This window comes from Paramisgurnus dabryanus, chromosome 4 (assembly GCF_030506205.2).
Source record: "Paramisgurnus dabryanus chromosome 4, PD_genome_1.1, whole genome shotgun sequence".
Taxonomy (NCBI): Eukaryota; Metazoa; Chordata; class Actinopteri; order Cypriniformes; family Cobitidae; genus Paramisgurnus; species Paramisgurnus dabryanus.
Genome location: NC_133340.1, coordinates 3,818,023 through 3,842,688, shown reverse-complemented (window position 1 = coordinate 3,842,688; position 24,666 = coordinate 3,818,023). Strand labels below are relative to the sequence as shown.

At 35.7% G+C, this 24,666-nt stretch overlaps 1 protein-coding gene across 2 annotated transcripts; it reads left to right on the top strand.

Annotated features, from left to right (window-relative positions):
* Positions 1–1,113: 1,113 nt before the first annotated feature.
* On the top strand, positions 1,114–23,849 carry LOC135746835 (dual specificity mitogen-activated protein kinase kinase 7-like). Of its 2 annotated transcripts, XM_065265557.2 has the most exons (12): positions 1,114–1,272; positions 5,370–5,417; positions 9,033–9,174; positions 10,561–10,627; positions 10,722–10,835; positions 11,110–11,229; positions 11,482–11,589; positions 11,744–11,923; positions 13,063–13,143; positions 13,460–13,602; positions 13,694–13,739; positions 15,336–23,849. In XM_065265557.2, the coding sequence occupies exons 1-12, from the start codon at positions 1,149–1,151 to the stop codon at positions 15,474–15,476; spliced, it is 1,314 nt and encodes a 437-aa protein (XP_065121629.1). In that variant the 5' UTR covers positions 1,114–1,148; the 3' UTR covers positions 15,477–23,849. The 2 variants fall into 2 exon arrangements, with proteins under 2 accessions (XP_065121629.1, XP_065121630.1); XM_065265558.2 differs by lacking the exon at positions 5,370–5,417.
* Positions 23,850–24,666: the final 817 nt, after the last annotated feature.

Below are 24,666 nucleotides of genomic sequence, written 5' to 3'. Positions count from 1 at the left end.
AATGAGATGTAAACACCACAACACCATAATAATTGTTATGATCGTGTTGATATGTTTTTTCGGACATTATCAGATCGTGTCAGATTATAAAAAAGCAGTGTAGTGTATTCTTCACCTAATAGCAATTCAAAATATATTGGTGAAAAATGCATTTTTGTAAACATATTAAAAAGTATATTTTCAAATATAATTTTGAATATATTTAAAAATATAAAAAAAAGTATATCTGCTGAAATATATTTTGAAATACGTTTACAAAAAATGTATTTTTCCCCAATATATTTTTAGGCTTTTTTGTATATTTAATATATTTTAAAATAAATATATATAAATAAATATATTTTAAAGCATTTATATTCCCGTCGCATTGTAAGAAAACTTTGTATGTTATAAACCTGTAAAAACTGGTTTAAAAAACAATTACATATATTTCAGCAGCAAAATTACTTATAAGTTATATAAAAATATACTTTTTTGCCATATGGGTTGTTTGCCAAATAGAAATGTATTTGTTGCCCCGAAATATATGTGAATATATGAAGGTCAAATTAAAATATATATTTAATTAAGCTTTACTTTCTACAGAATGTATTTAGAATATATATATATATATATATATATATATATATATATATATATATATATATATATATATATATATATATATATATATATATATATATAAACATTTGGCCAGAGAAATTTATTTTTTGCCATATGGGATATCTTTGTTTTCTTTTCCAATATCACTTATATTAAGAAGCTAAATTGAATTATATATTTACTTGTTTTCATGAAGTGTGTTTTTGTATAACTGGTAATTTAAAATAATATTCACTATTAATTATTTATTTGAAATTATTATTTATGACTTATTTTTATTTTTTTAGTTGTTTGGGACAAGGACTGACGCTTTTTTACTCTAGAGGGCATGCTAGAGGGCATTAAGTGTCGCTGTTTTTCCATTATTTGCCGCTAGAGGGCTTTGAGTGCAGCTGTTTTTCCCTTATTTGCCGCTAGAGGGCGTTAAGTGTCGCTGTTTTTCCCTCATTCGCCGCCAGAGGGCGTTGAGTGTCGCTGTTTTTCCCTCATTTGCCGCTAGAGGGTAGTGAGTGGCGGCGCTCGATGGTGCTGCTGAAGTTTCCAAGATGTCGTCGCTGGAGCAGAGACTCTCCCGAATCGAGGAGAAACTCAAGCAGGAAAATAAAGAAGCTCGCAAACGAATCGACCTGAACATCGACGTGAGCCCGCACCGGTCGCGTCCCAGGCCAAGTGAGTGTGTGTGAATGAAGCGATGGTTGATTGATGATGAAGGGGGAGGGATGAATCACAGGCTACATGAAATAAACAAACAAACCGATCAAATCCTGACACTTCACTCGCGTTCAGTCTAATGGACCCCCGTTAAAGGTATAGCGGAGGCTGGTTATCCGGGTTTGTCCGCCAGACTGTTTTTAAATTGTATTTCTAGGAGTAATATTTAAAACAAATAATAAAAACATATGGCAGTTAGCTTGCTAGCATTAGCTTGGCGGCTAGCAGTGTTTAGCAGGCCATGATACTCATATATCAGTCTGTCTGTCTATTTGATACCCACATATCTGTCAATTCGTTTATCTCTTGGTTGTTTTTAAGTCCATGCTTGTATTTCACATATCAGTCTTCACTTGGAAACATCATCATCATTTAGCTAGATAGATATGCTGTAACTGTTTGGTGTTGAAAAATCTTAACCATAGCAGAATTCCAGTGTCGTTATTGCCGGTTTGGTTGCTCTTTGGATCTTGTGTTTGGATTGTGCTGTCTTCACTTGGCCACTGTTGTAATGATTTCTATTGATGTAGGGATCATATTAAAGGTGCTCCATCACATAATTTAACTACACCTATTGCAGAAGAATGACCACAGGCCATTTAAGTGATTTGTTTTTTAGTGTATTTTTAAGTGAACACTGAGCTGAAGTGTACGATAGGAAGTTATTACCCTGTCCTGCAATGAACACTGAGATCGACCAATGATGTGTTTTCATTGACCTACCAATATACAATACTAGATCTATCTTTAAGAAAATTCACTGTAATATACGTTTTACTTTTTGTTGTCTGTTTTAAACACAAAGGAAGATATATTGAGAAATGTTTTAACCAAACCATTCGTGGACCCCATTTACTCCAATTCTTTTTTCCACGAATGGTTTTGTTTACAAAACTGAATCTGAAATGTGTCACATTATGAAAGTCACATTGGTGTTTCTTGTCTTTATGTGGTCACAGGCAGATATTTTGCCTAGTAAACTCTTAAAGGGATACTCCAGGCAAATATTAAAATTACCCCATGATTTATTCGCCCTCAAGCAATCCGAGATACCTATGTCCATCATCTTTTAAAACGAACACATTTGGAGTTATTTTAGTAAATATCCTTGCTCTTCCAAGTAGGGATGCATAATGATTAATCGTGATTAATCTATAGCAGAATAAAAGTTTTTGTTTACATATATGTGTGTGTGTGTGAACTGTGTAAAATAACTTTGTATAGATGAATGCACACGCATGCATGTATATATTTAAGAAATTTTTACATGTACATATAGATTTGAATATTTATGTATAATTTATATTAGGGATGCACCGATAGGATTTTTTTGGGCCGATATCGATTTAAACAGACAACTTCTGACCGATACGGATATTAAACACTTGTATACAATACTATACAGTTGGTCTATTAGCTAGTTTATTCTGCATCAAATTTTTACTGAACATGGATTGGATCTAATTAACATTCAACTGACCAACATAATAAGAGAGGCACAAATTAAGCTAAAACAAATATAAAAAGACAGCATGACAACCTTCAAAGGTGGTTTTTGCTATTCAGCATTTATTTTATTAACAACATTAACTCATTTTTTACATATAATAGATTTCTTTATGCATTTAATTTATAAACAATTGGTATCGGCCTTTCTCGTGCTATTGCCGATATGCTGATGGTTTCAAATTCATCAAAAATCGGCCGATAAATATCGGCGGCCGATACATCGGTGCCTCACTAATTTATATTAATATAAATACTTATAAATATATAAATATGTTTTTTACGTGTGCATATTTATATATACATAATTATTATTCACAGTTTACACACATATATAATGTAATCAAAAACTTTTGTTCTGCTATCGATTATTCGCGATTAATCGTCATGCATCCCTTTATAATGGTAGGAACAGGGATCAGGAAACATCTTCTGACTTTGAAGCCCAAAAAAGTGCATCCATCCTTTACAGAGGTAATCCACATCGATAACCTACAGAAGACCTTTATTAACCCCCTGAACCATGTGGATTACTTTTGTGAAGGATTAAATGCACTTTTTGGGAGTTTAAAGTCAGAAGTTGTATTCTGATCCCTGTTGTCTACCATAATAAAGCTTGGAAGAGCAAAGACATTTTCTACAGTAACTTCAAATGTGTTCGTCTGAAAGATGTTGGATTGCTTGAGGGTGAGTGAATCATGGGGTAATTTGATATTTGGCTGGGGTATCCCTTTAAAGGGGACATTTCACAAGACTTTTTTAAGATGTCAAATAAATCTTCGTTGGCCCCAGAGTATGTATGTGAAGTTGTAGCTCAAAATATCATATAGGTAATCTATTTTAGCATGTTCAAATTGCCACTTTGTATGTGTGAGCAAAAATGTGCCGTTTTTGGGTTTGTCCTTTAAAATGCAAGTGAGCTGATCTCTGCACTAAATGGAAGTGACGTGGTTGGTTAGTGCAGATTAAGGGGCAGTATTATCCCTTTCTGACATCACAAGGGGAGCCAGATTTCAATGATCTTTTTTCACATGTTTGCAGAGAATGGTTTACACCAAAACTAAGTTACTGGGTTGATCTTGTTCACATTTTCTAGGTTGATAGAAGCACTGGGGACCCAATTAAACATGGAAAAAGTCTTTCATGATATGTCCCCTTTAAGAGCTTGAACTGGGAAAGTGAAATCAGTCTGGTTGCGTGTTGACTTTCACACCGGATAATCCAGATTAAACACTTCTGGTGGAAGCTATAGTAAACTTTAATTAACAGTAGTGAAAAACATTACATATTTATAGGTTGACTGCAAGTTTGTGTGTGTCAGTAGGGGTGGCACGGTTCACAAAACCCTCGGTTCAGTTCGTATCACGGTTCAATGGTCACGGTTCACGGTTCAGTACGGTTCTTGTTGTTATTTTTTCTTTAAATTTTTAACACTCCAGAAATGTATTATCTTATTAATGTATTAATTATCCATAATTTAGGATACAGTATTAAAAAAAGTTATATCATGTAATCATGCACAAACTGAATTTGACTTTAAGCACATTGGACCATCTCTGAGGAAAGCCAGATGAGATTTTGATAGAGCAAGAGGGAAGACATTGATGATTTCAACATGCTTTTCATTTAATTGGCAAAAAAGAGAATGTGTATTGCCATCTACATGAACTTTATGTGCATTTTTAGCACACAAAGATAACTTGCATTTATTAAAATGCCAACTTCAGTGTAGCTCAGATTTATCACTGAGAGGCTGCTTTAATACTGAGAGTTTATGTGGACGAGAGAGAAACATAACCTTTGCACCTGTAATATTAAAATCTCTTTAAGTCTCTTTTGTCCACTTTTGACCACTTCTGATTACTTTGAGGGGCAATTTCTGAAATAACATCGCGCAACTTTCACACGCTAGCAAAATGAAACTACGCGGAAATCAGCCGCTTTAATTTTATCAATGAAAGGCTAAAAATAGCGCTGAATACGAAAAGACGTAAAACATTGTTGTCAGTACCTCAGATTAGATAAATGGTCGGAGAGAAGGCGATCTCCTGTGGCTGTTGGAGCATATTCAACCCATAGACTGCAGTTCAATATATTGTTTTATTTCCGCTGTCATCATAAGTAACATGAAATAAAAAAATGTTTCCACACACCAAACTTATACGACGCTGGCGCATCCTCCAACTGCGGGCAGACTTCCTTTTCTCTCCCACTTGCCATTTCTACACGTAACATAGCCTGCAGTACTTATACTCCAAACCAGTCACCTCTTCTTTCGCGCGAAAGGGAAACACGCTATCTGAGGTCACATACAGGGCATGAGACTACATTGCGCATGCCATGAACCGTTGAACCGTGCGGTACACACGCGCTCCGAACCGAGACAAGCGAACCGAACGGTTCGGATTTTTTTCATGGACCGTGCCACCCCTAGTCAGAATGGATATACCATTGGAGTGGTACATGAGGAAGGAAGCGGTGAATCCTGTTGGTGTGTGTGGGGTGTTTTAGTAATGAGTGTGTGTGTATTTTTTTTCTCCTGTATCTAGTCATCGTGATCCAGCTAAGTCCAGCTCCAGCCCCCTCCCAACGCGCAGGTACCATCATCACTACATCACGCTGCATCTCTTTCTCTTTGTCTCTCTCTCTCTCTCTTTATCTCTGTCTCTCTCTCTCTCTCTCGCAGGTTACATTTAATATATCATTTGCATCTCTCTTTTGCTTTTTCTCTGTCTCTGCTGTTGTCCTCCTACTCTTAATACTCTACCACCCATCACAAAGATATTTAAAGGGGTCTTTCTTGATTTTTTTAAAGCCACAGTATGTAATATTTTTTGAAAAAAAAAAAATAATAATAATGGCTTGTCCCTTGTCTCTCTTGTAATTGTCGGCTTTTTACGTTTAACTTTCACTGGTGTTCGCGCTAAAAGTCAGGATTGATTTTAAAACATTGTGCTCGGTACATCACATTAGTTGAATATGCGAAGAGTAGGCGGTCTTTTGTGGCTGTTTCAAACACATTCAACCACATGAACGCTACACCACAAAAGCAATCCGGTCGAATGCATTTTCAACTACCTCTGAATGTGGTCGAAAGTGGACTAGCTCAAAATGTTTTACACCTTGTTTACACTTGTATTTAGCGTTGTCCACTTGTTATCCGATCGACCAAAACGCATCTTAATACCAGGTGTAAACTGCCTTGTAGTGACTTAATATCAGCACTATCCTCAGTTTCTGGTTGTAGAAACTGTAAGCAACGTGTGTGGCCAAACGCGGAAGTGGCGGTTATACAGCATCTAGCACGCAGTTGTGCCTACAGCTAATCTATTTCCATAACATAAAATAATGCGATCAAACGAATAACTAAAAAACATGAATTCATTACCTGACCTATGAACATGATTAGCGAATTCCATACGTCTCTGAATGGTGAAAACAACATCTCTCATCATTCCGCTCACCATCACTTCATTAAAGGATTAGTCCGTTTTCTTAAAAAAAATCCAGATAATTTACTCACCACCATGTCATCCAAAATGTTGATGTCTTTCTTTGTTCAGTCGAGAACAAATTACGTTTTTTGAGGAAAACATTCCAGGATTTTTCTCTTTTTAGTGGACTTTAATGGACCCCAACACTTAACACTTAACTCAACAATTAACAGTTTTTTTCAACTGAGTTTTAAAGGACTCTAAGGGGCTGGACACACCAAAACTTTTAAACGCGGCTGAAAACGCCTGGACAACGCCGAATGCCAGCTGTTTTTTTTTAGCTGAGTGCCAGCTGTTTTTCAGCTGAGTGCCAGCTTTCTTCAGCTAAGCGCTTTGGTAGCTCTGATACGTCAGCTGTAAGACGGTTGGTTGCTGTGATGCTTGTCCCGCCCCACCTCCACTGTGATTGGACGGCCGCGTGAGACCTGACATTGACGAGCGGAGCTTTTCTCCCAAAGTTGAATCTCTTTCAACTCTCGACGCTCAGGGCCGAGCGCGGAAAAACCGCCGAGCGCCGGTTTTCAGCGCGGAAAAAACCCGCTAGCTGGTGGCTTATTTGAAAAACGCCGAGCTTCCATTGGAAACAATTGAAAACATGCGCCGGCCGCGGGCGTAAAAGTTTTGGTGTACACAACCCCTTAACGATCCTAAACGAGGCATAAGGGTCTTATCTAGTGAAACAATTGTCATTTTTGACAAGAAAAATAAAAAATATGCACTTTTAAACCACAACTTCTCGTCTATCTCCGGTCCTGTGAGGCGCCATCGTGACCTCACGTAATTGCGTAGTGACGTAGAAAGGTCATGTGTTACATATATGAAACGCACATTTGCGAACCATTTTAAACAATAAACTGACACAAAGACATTAATTAGTATCATTCAACAAACAAGAATGTCGGAACGGTCCTCTTTCAACACACTTGTAAACACTGGGGCGTAGTTTCGCTTTCGTCATCCGTGACCTCTTGACGTGATGACATATTGATGACGTGAGGTCGCGCTGGTGCACCACAGGACCGGAGATAGACGAGAAGTTTTGGTTTAAAAGTGCATATTTTTTGTCAAAAATGACAATAGTTTTGCTAGATAAGACCCTTATGCCTCGTTTGAGATCGCTTAGAGTCCTTTAAACTCCTTTGAAACAGCAATTTTAAACTGCAATAAAACTGTTAAGTATTGGGGTCCATTAAAGTCCATTAAAATGAGAAAAATCCTGGAATGTTTTCCTCAAAAAACACAATTTCTTCTTGACTGAACAAAGAAAGACATCAACATTTTTTTTTAAGAAAATTGACTAATCCTTAAAGCTTCTCCTTGGTTATTGTTTTTGTGTAATAGCGACCTCTAACGGTGTAAGATCTGCATATTGTGGCTTTAAAATTGTTCTGAGGCACATTTAGTGCAGATTTTGTGGATCAGGATATCACAACCTATATTAGACTCTAATTTTATCTAATGGCTGAATTAGATGACTGTCTATTCCTTTCTTACTTTATCTTTATATACAACCCATCCTTTTTCATTCATTCCATCCTTTCTCTCATTTAACCATTCGGAACCTCCTCTTCAGAGCAGCGAGTGTGTGTTGTGATTGTGTGAAGGATTAACTTGTTTTGCTGGAAGATCAGACATTGTGCATGTTTTGGCTATAACCGCACGGCACGATTGTGAAGAAATGCACCCATAAACAATCCGACGGGATGTTGTGCGTTCAGTAACTCTTCGGTTTCAGCTTGTCTACATCTTTTCTTTGTGCCTCTGTCTCAGCCCTCTCTGTTCTGTCTGGGAGAAAAAGTTTCTGTCTTTTGCACAGATGTGGATTATGGCCATGCAGGCGTTTGTGTGTGCCAAACGGGTGTCCGTATGCTGTATGTGTGTGGCCGAAATGCCTAATCTCACTGACTAACCCAAACTAACTGATTCTCTCCCATGAACAGGTTTTCCAGAGGAAAAATCAGAAGTTGAATGGCGTTTATTTATCTCCTTTATATTCATTACAATATTTACAGGGCATGTTAGTAAGCTCATCAACGGCATAATTTTTTGGATGTGTGGTCCAAAAACTGAAGTTTGTAGCGCTGAAAAAATGTTTTTGTCTTGCACGGTTTGGTCCCGATGGTGACCACTGCTTGTCTCTTGAGACTTTGCCCCGGTGCATGCTGGGAATGCTAACACTAACTGGCTGTTTTTTATTTAGCAGACTCAATGTGATTTCTGCGTATGAGTGTCTGATCTTAGCATGTGTTGGTCAGTCCATGGTATAACTTGGGTATCTTTAATATTGACTTAGATCATGTCAGATCAAAACTTTGAAGCTTCCTATCTCATAATTAGATATAGCATAAATGTAAAAATGTGTCGTTTCTGTAGAAATGTGGCCCAGTCCTCTCCAAGTTTTGGGAGAACCAACAAGCATCATTTTGCTGAAAAGGGTTTTTTATAAAAAGTTGTGAATTTACCTAATTATTATTATTATTATTGTAAATTATTGAATAGATTGCAGTAGAGTTCTCATAGCCTTTCACAACTAAAGGCCCTGATCCAAACTTGGTGTCTAAGGACTGAGTCTGGATCAGATATTGCGGGCCTCCAGACCTGATGGAGACATGGGATACTTCATTTGAAATCCTTACTGTTCCCAGTTATGACTGTCGATCGACAGTAACTGACTTTTTGCCTGCCTTCCTTCCTGTAACATTTGCTCTTTATCTACAGCTCTGCAGTTACCGCTGGCCAATGATGGAAGTCGCTCATCCTCCTCAGAAAGTTCTCCTCAACACCCCTCGTACCCCAGCAGACCCCGACAAATGCTCACGCTTCCCACCCCACCATACTGCCTACAGAAGAGCCTTGAAAAGTATGACACACTCACACGAATAAATGAATTAATAAAAAAAATATATATATATATATAAAAATTGACACAAAACTGAGAAATTATTAAATATGTGATATGTAAATATATATATATATATATTTAATAATTTCTCAGTTTTGTGTCAATTTTTTTTCCAATTTTTATGTAAACGAAATATAATAATTTTGACCCTGGACCACAAACCAGTCATGGTCAATTATTTTGAAATTGAGATGTGTTCATCTTCAAAGCTAAATAAATAAGTTTTCCATTAATGTATGGTTTGTTATATTAGGACAATATTTGGCCAAGATACAGCTATTTGAATTTCTTGAATCTAAGGGGGCAAAACATTTAAATATTAAGAAAATCACCTTTCAAGTAAATTTTTTTTTCCATATTTAGTCCTTAGCAACAAATATTACTAATGATAAATAATATCGTTATATATTTACAGTAGGAAATTTACAAAATATTTTTATGGAACATTATCTTTACTTAAAATCCTAATGATTTGTGGCATAAAATAGATAATTTTGACCTATTGGCTATTGCTACAAATATACCCATGACTGGTTTTGTGGTCCAGCGGCCAAAATTCTTCTTAGCTGCAATTTTTTTCTCAAATTCAAGCTTAAGAAAAATTTACGAATATTTTGTAGTCTTAAAGGAAAACAGCACTGTTTTTCAATATTTTACTATGTTCTTACCTCAACTTAGACAGATTAATACATTCAGCCAAGCCCCATTCATTCCTTAGGATCCAAACAGGAATGAATTTAGAACCACCAAACAGTTACATGTTTTCCCTATTTAAAGACATGAGTAGTTACACGAGTAAGTATGGTGGCACAAAATAAAAGGTGGAAAAACATTTTAAGCAATTAAAAAATGAGAACTATATTGGATGGCGGAAGAGCACTTCGACCTCAGGCGCAGTAATATTGACAGAAGTTTGAGCGAGAAGGGGAGTTGTCAGGAGTGATGATGTTACTGTTGCAAACTAAGTGCTCTTCCGCCATAATATAGTTTCTTATTTTTTATCCGCTTAAACTCTTTAAATAGGGAAAACATGGAAGTGTTTAGTGGCTTCTAAATTCATACCTCTTTGGAGCCATAGGAATGAATGGGGCTAGGCTAAATGCTAACACATTCACGACGCGCTGTACAAAGATTAAGTGCATGCATTGAAAAAGATAGGTATGTATTAATTTGTCTAAGTTGAGGTAAGAAAATAGTAAAATATTGAAACACGGTGGTGTTTTCCTTTAAAATGTATCAACATCAAGTGCACCGCACACCTACAAAATTGAAACGGTGACATTTTAAAGATTGTAGCCATTACAAGAAAGCTATATTAACAAAATCACGTATTTTAATCCTCAGTGCTGAAATCGATCAGAAGCTGCAGGAAATAATGAAACAAACTGGTTACCTGAAGATTGACGGACAGGTAGGATTCACCATTCATAGCGGCCTTTTTTTTTTTGTAGGTTATGCTGATATTGAATTCTGAAAGTAACAAACTTTGTATGTGTGTTATCCAGCGTTACCCAGCAGAGGTGACGGATCTGATCAGTGAGGGTGAGATCGGCAGTGGAACCTGTGGGCAGGTTTTCAAAGTTCGCTTTAAAAAGACTGCCCATGTCATCGCTGTCAAGGTGAGTTTAGCTTGAGCAATTCTGCATTATTCATCATTTAAAAAAAAGTTTGAGAACCACTGCTTTAAAGGTTTAATTGGGTATTTGTGAATTAAACTATGCGATTTGTATTTATTTTTTAAGATAGAAGTTTGTGCATCCAAATGTTCCTCTACTTCCTTGTAATTACAGAGACATTAAAACAGCAGTTTAGCTGTGGAGTAATTACTTTAACTAATAACATCACTGCTGTTTGAGTACATTTCTTATCTTCCACTGTAATGTTTCTCTACAGCAAATGAGAAGGACGGGTAATAAAGACGAGAATAAGAGAATCCTCATGGATCTGGATGTTGTATTAAAGAGTCATGACTGTCCATACATCATCCAGTGTTATGGAGCTATAGTCACCAATGTAAGGATCTCTCACACACACACACACTTATAAGTTCTGCTCATTTTCAATGCTTTGTCCACCTACAATAGTATTGTGCATCAATAATCATATGCTTGGAAAGAAATTAAACGTGCACCTATGATCTATTGTAAATATATTTAAATATAGTGCAATGTCTTTAGTTCTGTTTAGCTGCTAATGCACCTTAATTTTCCACTGGGGATCAATAACGTATCTATCTATGTATCCTATCTATCACTTGTTCTGTAGACGGATGTGTTCATAGCCATGGAGTTAATGGGGACATGCGCAGAAAAGCTAAAGAAGAGGATCCAAGGGCCCATACCAGAGGCTATTCTGGGAAAGATGACTGTGGCTGTAAGACTTCCTTTACATTTGCCTGTTTTAACTTGATACTTTATGCTCTTGTGTATTTATTGTCCCATAAATCATGTTCGCCCAAATGGTTGGTGGTTATTTTTTCATGCTTCATGCATTCTTCTGCGTCCGTCTTGATTCCTCTTGTGTTTAGATCGTGAACGCTCTGCTGTACCTAAAAGAGAAACACGGTGTGATTCATCGAGACGTGAAGCCTTCAAATATCTTGTTGGATGACAAAGGCCAAATCAAACTGTGTGATTTTGGCATTAGCGGGCGATTGGTGGATTCTAAAGCCAAGACTCGCAGTGCCGGGTGTGCTGCGTACATGGCGGTAAGTTCGCATATAAACACGGGGGATTTTGAAAAGCAGCTATGTAAGGAGACATAACTGCATTTTCCACCTTTTTTTTTTGCTGAAAAGCATCATTTTTGAATTCCTGTGGGATTACATGAATCATCTAGTGTTTGCTGTTGTTTTAAAGGCAGACATAGCAAATATTAAGTCTTTCCCCGCCAGCGTTTTTTTTTTTTTAATTTATAAAGTTGACAGTCTTTTTTATGAATTTCACAAAAGTTATATGCCTTCCAGAAAATGTTTTCTTTAAATATATAAACATACAAGATATAAAATGAAAGAACAGACCCTCTGTTAAAAAAACAACAACATTTCATCTAGGGATGCACCGATAGGATTTTTTTGGGCCGATACCGATTTAAACAGACAACTACTGGCCGATACCAATATTAAACACTTGTATACAATACTATACAGTTGGTCTATAAGCTAGGTTATTTCTGCATCAAATAATTTTTACTGAACATGGATTTGATCTGATTAACATTAAACTGACCAACATAATAAGAGAGGCACAAATTAAGCTAAAACAAATATAATAAGACAGCATGACAACCTTCAAAGATGGTTTTTGCTATTCAGGATTTATTTTATTAACAACAGTAACTCATTTTTTACATATAATGGATTTCTTTATGCAGTCAATTAATAAACAATCGGTATCGGCCTTTCTCGTGCTATTGCCGATATGCGGATGGTTTCAAATTAGTCAAAAATCGGCCGATAAATATCGGCGGCCGATACATCGGTGCATCACTAATTTCATCCTATCTTTATTTGTTCTCTTTTATCACATCTCAAATATGGGAATGTTTTTGTGAATGACTTTTGATAGAAATCAGATTCAGAGCGATCTTCAAAACTTACACGGACATACAGCTGTTTGCCCTATGGCGATACTTCCGGGTTTTATAAGTTGTGGAAGAGCTACACCTGGTGGATAATAGCAGTTTTGCGGAAAGCCGGAAATACTTGTCATTGGCAGGGAAGCGTTTTCTCTTAATTGACGAGTTAACTCGTCAATGGTGGGGAAAGAGTTAAGGTGCATTAGCAGTGTTCCAAAAAGTAGAACAATATTGTACCGTGTAAATCATTGTCTCCTGTGTGTTTCTCAGCCTGAGAGAATAGACCCTCCAGACCCCAGTAAGCCAGACTATGACATCAGAGCTGACGTCTGGAGTCTCGGCATTTCTCTGGTGAGTTCCTCCATCACTGTGTTGACACCCTTTTCTGGGCTCCTTTCGGTTTGCCAGAGGGGGGTTTCATCCTTTGACATTTTTGAATATGACAACACCTCTTCTTCTTTGTGTGACTCCTCTCCCGGGGGCTCATGGGATAGTAAAGGGTCCATAAACCTTGCTATTTGTAGTAGGTCATCCGGGTAATTTTCGCCTCAAAGTACTATGAATTTGGACATGCTACTCGCCTCGCTTTTCTGCTACTTTATAATAAAGAAGTTGGCGGTTTCGGATGAATTCCTGTAAATGATTTGTATTTCTTCCCTGCCTGTAGGTGGAGCTAGCCACTGGACAGTTTCCTTATAAGAACTGCAAGACAGACTTTGAGGTTCTGACCAAAGTTCTTCAAGAGGACCCACCGGTCCTTCCTCTTGGCATGGGCTTTTCTCCAGACTTTCAGTCCTTCGTTAAAGACTGGTACACCTGCCATCACAGAGTTACTGCGTATTGTAGAAATATCTATTGCTTGTTTACATATTTACAGATCTAATCCCTCTGTGTTTTACAGTCTCACAAAGGATCACAGAAAAAGGCCAAAATACCACAAGCTGCTTGTAAGTATCAGATGCAACTCTCTTTATGTAGTGTTGTTTGAATATTCAGTCAAATACTACAAATAAACTTATATACAACCGTAATTTGCATACATACACTCTTAAATAGAAAAAGAGTCTACAATTTCCACAATGCGACCCTGGACAACAAAATCAATCGTAAGTCCCACGGATATACACTCACCTCAAGGGTTATTAGGAACACCTGTTCAATTTCTCATTAATGCAATTATCTAATCAACCAATCACATGGCAGTTGCTTTAATCGATTTAGGGGTGTGGTCCTGGTCAAGTCAATCTCCTGAACTCCAAACTGAATGTCAGAATGGGAAAGAAAGGTGATTTAAGCAATTTTGAACCTGGCATGGTTGTTGGTGCCAGACGGGCCGGTCTGAGTATTTCACAATCTGCTCAGTTACTTGAATTTTCAGGCACAATGATTTCTAGGGTTTATAAAGAATGGTGTGAAAAGGGAAAAACATCCAGTATGCACAGTCCTGTGGGCGAAAATGCCTTGTTGATGCTAGAGGTCAAAGGAGAATGGGCAGACTGATTCAAGCTGATAGAAGAGCAATTTTGACTGAAATAACCACTCGTTACGACCGAGGTATGCAGCAAAGCATTTGTGAAGCCACAACACGCACCTTGAGGCGGATGGGCTACAACAGCAGAAGATCCCACCGGGTACCAATCATCTCCATTATAAATAGAAAAAGAGTCTACAATTTGCACAAGCTCACCAAAATTGGACAGTTAAAGACTGGAAAAATGTTGCCTGGTCTGGGCATCATTTAAATGCCATGGCCTACCTGAGCATTGTTTCTGACCATGTCCATCCCTTTATGACCACCATGTACCCATCATCTGATGGCTACTTCCAGCAGGATAATGCACCATGTCACAAAGCTCAAATCATTTCAAATTGGTTTCTTGAACATGACAATGAGTTCACTGTACTAAAACGGCCCCCACAGTCACCAGATCTCAACCCAATAGAGCATCAACTGCAAGATGCTATCCTATCAATATGGGCCAACATTTCTAAAGAATGCTTTCAGCAAATGTTGAATCAATGCCACATAGAATAAAGGCAATTCTGATGGCGCAAGGGGGGCAAACACAGTATTAGTATGGTGTTCCTAATAATCCTTTAGGTTGAGTGTATTTGTAGCAATAGCCAACAATAAATTATCTTTAATCATTTATTTATTTAAACCAAAAATAAGGATATTAAATAATGTTCAATGAAGATATTTTGTAAATTTCCTTCCATAAATGTATCAAAAATGTATTTATTATTAGTAATATGTAATTAGTAATATACATCAATGGAAAATGTATTTATTCCGCTTTAAGATCAAAAATTGACCCTTATGACACTGTAAGTTTGTTATATACTTAACATATTTTGAAAAGGGTATGTTATGCAACTAAGATAGTGTACAGGTTTTTTTATAGTATTAGCCGATTATCGACTGATGATAATCTCCAAAAAGTCTATAATAGCAGATTAATCGGGTCGAAATAATGATCCATCACAAATTAATTTTCATGATCTGTTTTTCTCCTATTATAATGGCCTTATTTTTGTCATAGGAACACAGTTTTATCAGACGCTATGAGGTATCGGAAGTAGACGTGGCGGGCTGGTTCCAGACGGTGATGGAGCGCACGGAGTCTCCACGCAGCAGCCAGTGCTTCAGTCATCACCAGCTTCACTCTCTCTTCAGCAGGTAGCCAGACGGAGAGCGAGAGAGAGAATGATGCAATACTGCGAGGTTGATTTAGAGACATGGACGGACAGGTTATAAATGTAAATTTCGGAATGGAAGGAGCATTGAAAATGGACAGATTGTAAAAGACGAAATCACTGAAACGAAAGAATGTTCGTTTGGGAGTTTGACCGATCGACAGACAATCCTGAGCAGGTTCCATGTAAATTTGAAATCCGTTCGTGTTTCGTCGTCCTCCTCATCCACCCATCGAACAGGATGGAACGTTACAGGTCGCAGTTACACACACACTCACTGTGACACGCACACACATATGCACGTTTACAGTTAAGCACTGGTTCACTAAACCTACAAGCATTTACCGCTGTACTACGTTTAGTATTCCTCACTGCACACGATATGATTTCTTTACGTCTGCACAGAGGATCCGCTTAATCCGTTCCCTTCACTTTAATATCAGCACGTTATAAAGTCCTCCGTAGCCCCTTACTCAGGGACTGAACAGAGTAGTCGAACAACACTGTGCAATGGTGTGAGTGTGTGCGTGTTTGTGTGTGTGTGTGTTATCCGTTTATCTGTCCTGTCTCTCAGTATGTGGCGCGTCTTCACATTTCTATATATATATATCTATCACTCATGATATGTTTTAAAGAATTGTTGTTTTCGTGCTAGAAAGCGGTTTCAGATATTTCACTAACAGTGTCAAGTATTTAAAAAATGAGTGATTTTTAGAGGCAGAATGTTTATTTTTAATTTTTAGAGTAGCTACTAAAATAAGTTTGGTCTGGAATTATCTTTAGCAAGATAGATTTCCTAGATAAGATAGTAATATGAAAATGAATGCATATAAAGATAATACTAGTGGTCGACTGATATATTTATACATGGAGCAGGTTTGCCACTGGCTGATACTATGTTGATTGTAGATAATCATTTAAAGGGGACAGAGAATGAAAAAACATTTTTACATTGTATTTATTGAATAATGGTAGTCTACCCGCATTCACGAACATACAAAACGCGCTAGACTTGCTAAACATCTCAGTCTCATAGAAATTCCTCTTTTAGAAATGTCAGCCAGAAAACGGCCCAATCTGAAAAACTGATGCTTATGACATCACAGGCATCTAACTGCATAGATATGTATATAAAGGCTAGATGGCTCAAGGCGGAGTCAGCTGTGTCGTCACTTGGCGGCCATCTTAGGTCAGTGCTGCCATAGTGCTGCTCCCTGCTGCTGTGGACGGAAGGTGAGTGACATACGCCAACTAAAATGCTCGTAACTTGCTGAATTCTTGACGGATTTACAAACGGTTTGGTTTTTTACAAACGTTATTAACGTGGCTATAATTATGGAGGCTTTAACATGTTTCATGAATTTTTTATTTATTTTTAGTATACGTATTCAGTGTCATAGGTACATCTTTGACGTTTATAACAAACCAATCCGTTTGAAAATCGGTAAAAAATTAAGCAAGTTATGGTCATTTAAAAGTACCTGCATCATTAAAACTCCATGCTACGAGTGAGCGAGCGCCCTGTCCTAAGATGGCCGCCAAAATGCGGACGTTCAACTCAATTGGCCATCAGCGCGGACGAGCCATCTAGCCTTTATATACATATCTATGTCTAACTGCCCCTCCACTTTAAAATAATTGGCTACATTTTTTGAGTGGCAGCAAAGTCAGCCAATCAGTAATGAGATTGCAAGTTAAGCCAGTAGGGGGAGCCAAATAGGTGCAAAACCACTTGTTTAAAATCCCCCACCCTAATAGAGCTATCTGAGAGAGATTTTTAGGAAGCTTCTAAGAGGCATTACAGACCCTAACAAAAAATTTTTGTCTACATGTCACATCACAGAACAAGGATAAATACCCCGTTCAATCATTCTATGTCACCTTTAAATGTATAATGTGGGATTTTAGCAGCATCTAGTGGTTAGATTGCGAATTCCAACAGACCTTAATTTCGAAACGCAATGAAAAGTTACGGTAGCCGCCAACGGTAGACGACAAACGTGTCGTCATCTGAGACAACGTAGGGATGAAACACGCTCTGTAAGACAGTTTGTCCGTTTAGGGCTACTGTAGAAACATGACCGCGACTTTCATGTAAGGGGACCCGCAGTGTTTGTAGATATAAACGGCTCATTTTAAGGTAATAAAAACAAACAGTTAATTTTGTGAGATTAACCACTGATAATATCGTTTTTAATATAGTTTTATATTGCATTTTTGTCAAGAGATCCTTATAAAAGTTACACAATGCACCTTAAAGCTGCAATATGTATTGTCGTTTTTTTGCCATCTCTGTTTGAAATATAAAATTGCAATTTATTTGCAGTTTTCTTCTTTATATGTGTTAGGGTCAAATGATGTCAAAGTGACATTACCTGCAAAATGTAGCTCACATTTTAAAAAATAGAATTTTTTTAGGTATTTGTCCAATAATATTTTGTTTATTTTTAATTGATAAAGCTTCCTTTTTAAACTTAATTAGTAATTTTAAATCACAATTTTATAATCAAAATTCTTTAAAACATATTTTAAAACAAAATTATTGCGATGTCAATTGACAAGATTTTCCTTTTTTTTTTTCTAAATTAATTTGCCCTTTTTTCCACCCTTTTCCTTGCCCAATAACTTTGTTTTTAACTAAAAAAGCTACAGTTTGCAGTTTTAATATTTCTGCAAGATGTAGGTTACTAACTTTGACTAAATTACTCAATATTATTAAAAACCTATTTATAAACCCCCAAAAAATTGCAATGTCCATTGACAAGATTTTCCTTTTATTAATTTTCTAAATTATTTTGCCAATTTTTTTCCCCTTCGTTTTAGTCGCCCAATAATTGTTTTTGTTTTTAAATTAAAAAGCTACAGTTTGCAGTTTTAATATTTCTGCGAGATAAAGGTTACTAAATTTGAATAAATTACTCAAAATTCTTTAAAACATATTTATAAACCAAAAAAAATTGCAATGTCCATTGACAAGATTTTCCTTTTATTAATTTTCTAAATTATTTTGCCAATTTTTTCCCCTCCGTTTTACTCGCCCAATAATTGTTTTTGTTTTTAAATTAAAAAGCTACAGTTTGCAGTTTTACTATTTCTGCGAGATAAAGGTTACTAAATTTGAATAAATTACTCAAAATTCTTTAAAACATATTTATAAACAAAAAAAATTGCAATGTCCATTGACAAGATTTTCCTTTTATTAATTTTCTAAATTATTTTGCCAATTTTTTTCCCCTCCGTTTTACTCGCCCAATAATTGTTTTTGTTTTTAAATTAAAAAGCTACAGTTTGCAGTTTTACTATTTCTGCGAGATAAAGGTTACTAAATTTGAATAAATTACTCAAATTTTTTTAAAACATATATTTATAAACAAAAAAAATTGCAATGTCCATTGACAAGATTTTCCTTTTTTCTTTTTTTATATATAATTTTGCCCATTGTTTTCACCCTTTTCCTTTTAAAATAACAGTTTTAATATTTCTGCGAGATGTAGGTTACTAAATTTGAATAAATAACTCAAAATTCTTTAAAACATACATTTATAAACAAAAAAATTGCTATGTATATTGACAAGATTGTCTTTTTTTCTAAATTATTTTGCCGATTTTTTTTTTCACCCTATTACTTGCCCAATAAGTTTTTGTTTTTAATTAAAAAAGCTACAGTTGCAGTTTTAATATTTCTGCAAGATCTAAGTCACTAAATTAAAAAAAAATTACTTAAAATGCTTTAAAACGTATTTAAAAACAAAATAAATAGCCAGACTCGTGTTGATCAGGGTGGGCCGATTTGCTTGCAAGCAGATTGGGAGGTGTAAGATTTGATCTGTTAACATCACACATTACATGATAATCTGAGCCGAACGTCGGAAACGATCAAGGTCCTGATTCCGATTTTCCTCTATAATTCTCTGGAGGAGAAAATCTGTCAATTCCGGCCAAAAATTCTGTAGTGTGAGAGTAAAATGTCTACATTTGCTAATGCTGCACGATTACGACAAAAAAAAAACATAATGTTTGATTATTCACCTTGATGTTTTAATTGCGATTATTATTGCGGTGTAAAACAATTACATTGATGTTTTAAAATGTTATATAAATTCTAAACATTCAAAACTAAATAATTAATGTGAATCACAAATAATTATGGTAGTTATGTTAAAATCCCAAATTTATGGCTGCATTTTGAGCCTGAACAAATTGCCGAAACGCACACAAATGGACAGCTGTATATGTATTTGGTTCACCCATAATTGTAATCCGATTAGTTTTTAATTGTAAAGTCGATTATCTGTGCATCCCTAACATCTGCTGTTATCAGCCAGTGGACAATATCAGCACATAATCGCTCTGGTCAGTTATCAATCACTAGGAAAAAAACACAAAAAAATAGTCCAGCTTGTGTGAAGTTGCACACAATGTACACCTCAGGTGGATTAGTTTTAGAAATATTAAGAAAGTTTTAGCTGTGTTCTAGTCTTCGAATATAAAGTTTCAAAAGAAAAGCAGAGAGAAGTTGTCATGGTCATTTTTATCTATCTGAGAGAGACAAGCATAGCAGTTTTCAATGATGTGAGTTGAGAGAGCAATTTTTGAATGTTTCCTCCATTAAAAAAACAAAAACAGGAATTTTTTTGCTGTGATTCACTTTGTGTTCATAAACCCAGACAAACTTATCATTTCATTCAGGTCCCATGAGCATTTGAGTTCCCACAAACCAAAGCTTGTTTTTCCAGATAAAACGTTTGGACACAGCACTGCTTTGTTCTCAGTGGACTTCAGCATTTCTGCTCGTGGGTCACGCTGAAGGTTTTCAGCAAATTTCACAACCAAAGCTCCTAAATAAGCCAAATCACTGCTAGACAGAAGTGTGTGCGAAAAATATGCATGAAGAACCGGTAAGAGAGAATCTGAGGGTAATGGGATGTTGTTTTTGGAAAGTTAGAGCAATGGTAAAGGATGTTTTGTGGTAATGCTAAGTGAAGGAAGGACTAAAGAAAGTATGAATGAAAGACTTCAGTTAAGTCCTATTTAAAGTATTGGCTTATTTTGGTGCGTTTTATTTTTTTTAAGGATGGGCAATGAAAGATTTTTTTTTTTCATAGATCGCTGTATTGTGAGCTAGCTGGATGTTGCATAAAAGCTTTCAATCGTATTGAACCAATGTATCATTGTATGTTAGTTAATGAGTTGTGTTGCATCTCACTGTTTTTCGTTACTCTTGAAAGTTTTGCGTATTATCTACTATTGTTATTATTATTATTATTATTTATTTTCGTATTGCTGCTACTGTTTACGTTAGATGCTGCTCTCAGTTATTACGTTCCCCAAAGGACTTTGTTTTATTTTTCTAAACCAAATGCATAAAACACTGTATCGTGTACACACATTTTACCAAATATGAGAACGAATAACTAGAGCGCTCAAGATGCGATAAGGAAGTGAGAAAGCAAGGAAGATGTATTTATATTTGTAGCTCAACTCGCACAAACTTCACGTCTCACTGTACGTAACTAACACGATTAACCGCAGACAATACACCAGCTGGTAATATCTATATATATATATATTTGAGCTAGAAATCTGATATCAGATTCAGACAGATACGTTTGTAATTGTCCTCCTGTGTCAGTCCTGCGGTGGATGAAGTTGTTTTCGAAATCGTTCACGTCACTTGCTGGTTATTTAATAAAAGACTTTCGCATGAATTTTGTAAGTGATCGGTAGTAAATAGCATTCGTTTTCCGTCTAATTGGAAAATGTTCTCAAACACTATATTTATGAGCTAATGTTATGACTTTTAACTATTTACATCCCCAATAAAATCTTTAACAATTAACTCTTTGCGATGTCGAAATTCATCACGGATATTCTGATACCTGCCTGTCTGTCTGTCCGTCATTCTCTCGGTAGATCTCAAAGCTATCACTGCAGCATTACGCTTAAAAAAAAACAAACATTCAAACCAGTGACGTTGTTGGCAAATGCTGGATTGTTACTCTGAGGACAGAAGGCGAATATATTCACGATTGAGGTACGAATGCCATTGTACCTCATATACTCTCGGGTCATTATAGGCCTTCTGATCTGAACTGAATGCTTTATCTTCACTCTTATGGTCTTGTTTTGCTCACAAACACACACACACACACACAAAAACTTCAATTCAACATTTTCTGGTACCCTTTCAGTTTTTCTTTATTGTAATTATTCATTTTTTATTAGTTTTCACTCCTGCGTGTGTGAGTTTTGTCAACAGGTGTTTCCCTTTGTATACTAAACCTGTTTCTATCAGACAGTAGACGTGCAAATTGTTAAACACCAAATGATTAGTAATGTACAGAGATGTAAACAAAGCTAGTGCTTTCTATAGCATTATTGTGTGTATCTGTGTATGTGTGTGTGTGTGTTATGGGAGTGTACTCTTCCGTTAGTGTAAGATGGAAAATTCATTTATTTATGAGAATTGTAGTTTTTAAACGATCTTACTGATGCCCCAACCAAATACTCACTATGCAGTCACTCGAATCAAATCCCGGTCGCTTTTCCCTTGAACTTCCTGTATATATACACGCAACTACTGGAGCCGGAGAGAATGGGAAGTCTGGTTGTCCTCAGCTAGTACAGAGAGAGAATTTATGATGAATAGCAGATATGTTTTCTTTGTTGTTTTCTTCAATGAACTGACATATATTTAAGGATTGTACTAGGGTGGGACGGGGCAGGGGTGTGTTTGGGGTTGGTAGATGAATAGTTTGTCCATTGCTGTAAGTATATCAGTTGCATGTTATGATCTCTGAAGTAGCTGCCATTGATTTTTACACTTCGTTTCGGGTCAAAGGGAGGGGGGAAGGGAGACAAAACGTTTATCTTTATTTATGATTTTTACATATATATATAAATATAAATATATTTTCTGTACTTTTTTCCAAAATATTAAATTGCGTTCTTGGAAAAAGACACACTTTTGCCTTTTTATGTCTCCTGACTTTGTTTTGATCTGCATATGCATTATTGAATTTGTACTTTTTTTCATGCTGTTGATATTGTTTTGTTTTGTTTATTTTTTATCTGTGTTTGATCTGCTACTAGATGTTGTCTTTTTCCTGTTAGAAAACCAAAAGTTTATTTGTTTCAGTTTTGAAAACGATGACTATTTCGTTTGTTCTTAATGTTAATACACTTCAGGGTTAAGATCACACCAAATAAAACAAAGGAGACAAATCGCAAGCCATGTTGTTTCTCAAAAGGTTGCGTCAAAGGTGTGTCTTTTTCTGTCGAAGCCAAGCAATCACTTTGCTTTATTGTTGTTATTATTATTATTTTTGTTTGTTTATTTAGTATTTTTCCCCAGAGCTGTTTATTTTTTGGCTGTTTTACTGTATGGTTAGAATGTGTCTTTATGTGAAAATCTCAGTATTTTTATCCACTGGTGCATTAGAGGTTTTTCTTAAGTTATTATTTGACCTTATGAGTTTAGAAATGTTGTTGGTCATCACAAAAAAAAGTAGACATTTAAAATGCCAAAAACAGATTTAGACCTTCCATGTTTTCTGGTATATGGATGCATAGCAGACATTATAAAATATTGATATTGTGCTGAGACATTTTCGCTCTTTTTGGGTAAAAAAAAAATAAGATCTGACCTCAACAGCCAAGCTGGACTAATGTAGCTTGTCTTTGGTGAATATTGATCTTTAATTTATTGTTAATTGTTTTATATTAATTCTTTCTTTTTGGTACCATCTTAATCTTAGCCTGGAACAAAACTATCCCAACCTTTGTATTGAGACACAGCCATTACAGTTTTATTTATCATCATCATCACAATTTTCACCCACCTTTTGTTTTCTTTATAATTTCAAATGAAAGAAATGCCATTATATTGTGAATACCTCAGGATTTTTTTTTTTTTAATAAAAAACTTTTAAAAACCTAAAACAAAAAATACAAAAATGTTTTTGTGTTTTTATTCAAAGACTAAATGTAAGTATTATCATCATCTGTGATCACCAAGGTACTAAGATTGTTAAAATAGTGAAAGGAGCGCTGCAAATTCTCATCAGCAATGTAACGTCATTTAAAGGAGCATTTCACCCGCAGAAACATTAATCTTTATTGAAAGTGTGTCATATTTGTAGTCGAAATGTAACATACATTTAGAATTGGGTGCCTATTTGACAGAGAAAAGGGGTGTTTGTAGTCTCACTCCCTCAACAAAGATATTGCACTTCCTTCTTTCAATGATGCAAAATGATGATTTTTACATCATTGAAAGAAGGAAGTGCAGCACTAAAATCTGTATTTCTCCTGTCTCAGCGGCAACTGAGGAAATGATGCATGACCATTCAAAAACATGACTGGGGTTCTAACTATACAAAGATTAATGCAAATGGGTGAAGTGTCCATTTAATGTAATCTTTAAATTCCTTGTTGCACTTAAATGTTTGAATTATTAAGTTATTTAAACTTTTTTGGCTATTTAAAAGTTGCTATAAATTTTAAAAATAAAGTTGAATTAACTTAAGCTCATTCAACTCATTTTTATTTATTTATATTAACTCCTCACTAGTCAAGATAATTAGTTTTTTTTATATTTATATATATTTTTATATATATATATATATTTATATATATATTTATTCAAATACATATTTATATATCTCTATATATCTATATCTATATACAGTCTTGTTCAAAATAATAGCAGTACAATGTGACTAACCAGAATAATCAAGGTTTTTAGTATATTTTTTATTGCTACGTGGCAAACGTTATGTTACCAGTAGGTTCAGTAGATTCTCAGAAAACAAACAAGACCCAGCATTCATGATATGCACGCTCTTAAGGCTATGCAATTGGGCAATTAGTTGAAAGGGGTGTGTTCAAAAAAATAGCAGTGTCTACCTTTGACTGTACAAACTCAAAACTATTTTGTACAAAAAAAAATTTTCTGGGATTTAGCAATCCTGTGAATCACAAAACTAATATTTAGTTGTATGACCACAGTTTTTTAAAACTGCTTGACATCTGTGTGGCATGGAGTCAACCAACTTGTGGCACCTCTCAGCTGTTATTCCACTCCATGATTCTTTAACAATTCATTTACATTTCTTGGTTTTGCTTCAGAAACAGCATTTTTGATATCACCCCACAAGTTCTCAATTGGATTAAGGT

Bases quoted from the DNA above. Each gene is read 5' to 3' on its own strand.
- LOC135746835 (XM_065265557.2), top strand. From the start codon at position 1,149: ATGTCGTCGCTGGAGCAGAGACTCTCCCGAATCGAGGAGAAACTCAAG. The intron at 9,175-10,560 runs GTATGACACACT...TTTAATCCTCAG, and splicing joins CTACAGAAGAGCCTTGAAAA to TGCTGAAATCGATCAGAAGC. The intron at 13,740-15,335 runs GTAAGTATCAGA...TTTTTGTCATAG, and splicing joins CAAAATACCACAAGCTGCTT to GAACACAGTTTTATCAGACG.